This window comes from Trichechus manatus, unplaced genomic scaffold (assembly GCF_000243295.1).
Source record: "Trichechus manatus latirostris isolate Lorelei unplaced genomic scaffold, TriManLat1.0 scaffold00128, whole genome shotgun sequence".
NCBI classification, from domain to species: domain Eukaryota; kingdom Metazoa; phylum Chordata; class Mammalia; order Sirenia; family Trichechidae; genus Trichechus; species Trichechus manatus.
The window spans coordinates 7483646-7486839 of record NW_004444064.1 but is presented as its reverse complement, the minus strand read 5'-3'; the positions used below and the strand labels follow the sequence as shown (position 1 = coordinate 7486839).

Below are 3194 nucleotides of genomic sequence, written 5' to 3'. Positions count from 1 at the left end.
AACCCATCCATCCATCCATCCATCCACCCATCCATCCATCCATCCATCCGTCCGTCCATCCGTCCATCCATCCATCCACTCATCCACCAAGTCATCCAGCCATCCACTTAACTACTCGTTGGATTATTGTTGTTAGGTGTCATCAAGTCAGCTCTTACTCATAGCGACCTTCTATATAACAGAACAAAAGCCTGGCCCTGAATCCTCACAATCTTTGCTATGTTTGAGTCCATTGTCACAGCCGATGTGTCAATCCAGTTTTTATTGAGGGCCTTCCTCTTTTTTGCCGACCCTCTCCTTTACCAAACGTGATGTTCATAAGGTTTTCTATGGCTAATTTTTGGAAGCAGATGGTGAGACCTTTTTCCTAGTCTGTCTTAGGAAAGTTTGGAGGTTTGAGTTCACCCAGGTGCCTTGGAAGAAAAGATTGGTGATCTACTTCTGAAAACCCAGCCATAGAAAACCCTATGAGCATAGTCCTATTCTGACACATATAGGGTCTCTAGGAGTTGGAGTTGATTCCATGGCAACAGTTGGATAGATGCTCTCGAACCATGTCACACACACTTATTTCCATGAGGCTAGGATTATTTCTGCGGCAGGTGTTCAGGTCTTTCCCTGGGGTGACGGAGGGAAGATTAGAGGGGCTGGAAGCTTCTATCTTTCTCAGACAACACGGTTTTCTCCTGTTTTTATTATTTTTTAAAATGAAGTGAAATTCACATCACAGAAAGTTAACCATTTTAAAGTGAACAATTCAGTGGCACTTAGTACATTCACGGTGCTTTGCGATCACCACCTCTATCTGCTTCCAAAACACTTTTACCACACCAAAAGGAGACCGTGTAGCCATTAAGCTGTCACTCCCCATTTCTCTCTTCCCCAGTCCCTGCATCCACCAATCTGCTTCTGTCTCTATGTATTTGCCTATTCTGGATATTTCATGTGCATAGAATCACACATGTGACCTTTTGTGTCTGACTTATTTCAGCCAGCGTGATGTTTTCAAGGTTCATCCATGTTGTACATGTATTCGTACTTCATTTCTTTTCATTGCTGATTAATATTGCCTTGTATGGATGTACTACATTTGGTTTATCCAGTTGTCTGTTGATGGACACTTGGGTTGTTTCCACCATTTGGCTATTGTGAATAGTGCTGTAATGAACATTTTCATAAAAGTATCTGTTTTCTTTCAGTTCTTTTGGGTGTACACTCCCCTGTGTTTATTTTGCCCCTCTTGCAATGCTTTCCTGCTGGAAGACCCCACCCCTCCATGTTGTAGGATGTGTTCAAGCTCAGCCTGTGTCTCTGTGCCAGAAATCTGGCCAAGCTCTCCTCCTCCTATAGGGAGGACCTGTTTCTCCCACAATGATCTCATACTCTTGGTCAGTGCTTAGCCTAAGAACTGTAGGGTGGGCTGAGCTGGCATGGTTGGGTGCACTCCTGGGCTTCAGGCACCTGCCTCCCCCATCTCTGCTAGCTGACGGATACATGGGCACACTCCGGGGTCCTCACTACCCATGTGCTCCAGATCCAATGTGTCCAGAGGGTAATCATAATGTTCAAAAGTAACTACACCATGGAGAGCTTGCTCTGTTCTGGGCCCTGCTCTAAGCATCCGGCTTTATCCTCACCACAGTCTTCCCATTGCAGGAACTCCAGTTGGGTCTGGGCCAGTGGAAACAAGTTCCTCCTGGTTTAGCAGACATCTTACCTTGTACCTGTCACATCCCCACAGGTGACTCTGCAGGTGGACAGCCAGGCCTGGGAGTGGGCTACGTGGTCCTCATTGTGGTGGCCGCCTTTGCCTTGGTGACAGGCATAGCTGCCCTCCTGCTCATGCGCTACCAGAGGATGACCGGGAGGTACAACTTCAAAATCCAGTCTGACAACTTCAGCTACCAGGTGTTCTATGAATGAAAGGTCACGGTCGCACTGAAGGAGGGTAAGGAGCGAGACAGGTGTGAAGGGCTAGTTCACCATGGCTGCCTGGGAGGAAGGAAAAGCGAGCTTTGGTGGGGACAGATTTGTGTGTGTTAGCATTTTGTGGGTGCTCACTGGGGATGCATCCTCCCCTCCCAAAAAAGCAACCGGGAGCAGTCAGAAGGCGGGAAATGATCAGTGAGGGATGAGCGATAGGGTTCTATCAATTTATACAACCACGGCTACCCAGGACCAGAGGCAGTGCAGTGGGGGGTAGAGCAATGCTCCAGGTTCAAGCTCTGCATCTCCATGCTGAGGTCCTGAACCTCTCGGTGCCTTGGTCTCCTCATCCATACAAAGGAGTGGGTGATAGCAATACCCACCTCATGGAGTGGCTGTGAGACTCTAGTGAGAAATCGCAGGAAAGGCACTTATGTGGTACCTGGCACATCCTAAATGTTGAATAAATTCAGATTGTTATTACTGGTCCAGTGTCCCCCAACCTGGGAGGCAACAGGGTTCATCATTTCTTTCGTTGAGGATGTGATGTGGATACAATAACGCAGCAGTTCTTTACTCAACCCCCCAAAAATAACCAAACCCACTGCTGTCAAGTTGATTTCAACTCATAGCAACCCTATAGGACAGAGTAGAACTGCCCCATAGTGTTTCCAAGGCTGTAAATCTTTATGGAAGGAGACTGCCACATCTTTCTCCCAGAGAGCAGCTGGTGAGTTTGAACTGCCAACCTTTCAGTTCACAGCTGAGTGCTTTAACCACTGTGCCACCAGTTCTCCTCCATTCTTTACTCAGCAATAGTTATTTTAAATATCCTAACCTTTGTGTATGAAGACGCTTTTCTGACCTGTCAAAGGGGCATGTGGATTTTTTTTTCCTTCTGGCAAGAATACATTTCATCATAGACCAATGACATTCATTTCGGGGTGCAGTATTGTTCACATGGAGTCCCTGGGTGGTACAAATAGTTAACGCACTTGGCTGTTAAACAAAAGGCTGTCTGTTCAAGTCCACCCACAGGCACCTGAGAAGAAAGGCCTGGCAATCTACTTCCGAAAAAGCAGCCATTGAAAACCCTATGGAGCACAGTTCTACTCTGGCATATAAGTCGGGGTTGACTCAAGGGCAACTGGCTTATTGTTAGTATGAACCTTTAGTGGGACATGCCAGGATTGTTATGTTTATAAAGGTTTTTGAAGACGAATAATAATAATAATAGTAAAATCAGAGTTGCATTTCACAGCCAGGAG

At 46.5% G+C, this 3194-nt stretch overlaps 1 protein-coding gene across 1 annotated transcript in view; it reads left to right on the top strand.

Annotated features, from left to right (window-relative positions):
• UMODL1 (uromodulin like 1) overlaps positions 1-1923 on the top strand; it is a 103286-nt gene extending 101363 nt beyond the window's left edge. The window contains exon 21 of the mRNA XM_004384872.1: positions 1742-1923. Within this exon, the coding sequence (XP_004384929.1) occupies positions 1742-1923 (182 nt within the window). The remainder of the gene's footprint in view (positions 1-1741) is intronic.
• Positions 1924-3194: the final 1271 nt, after the last annotated feature.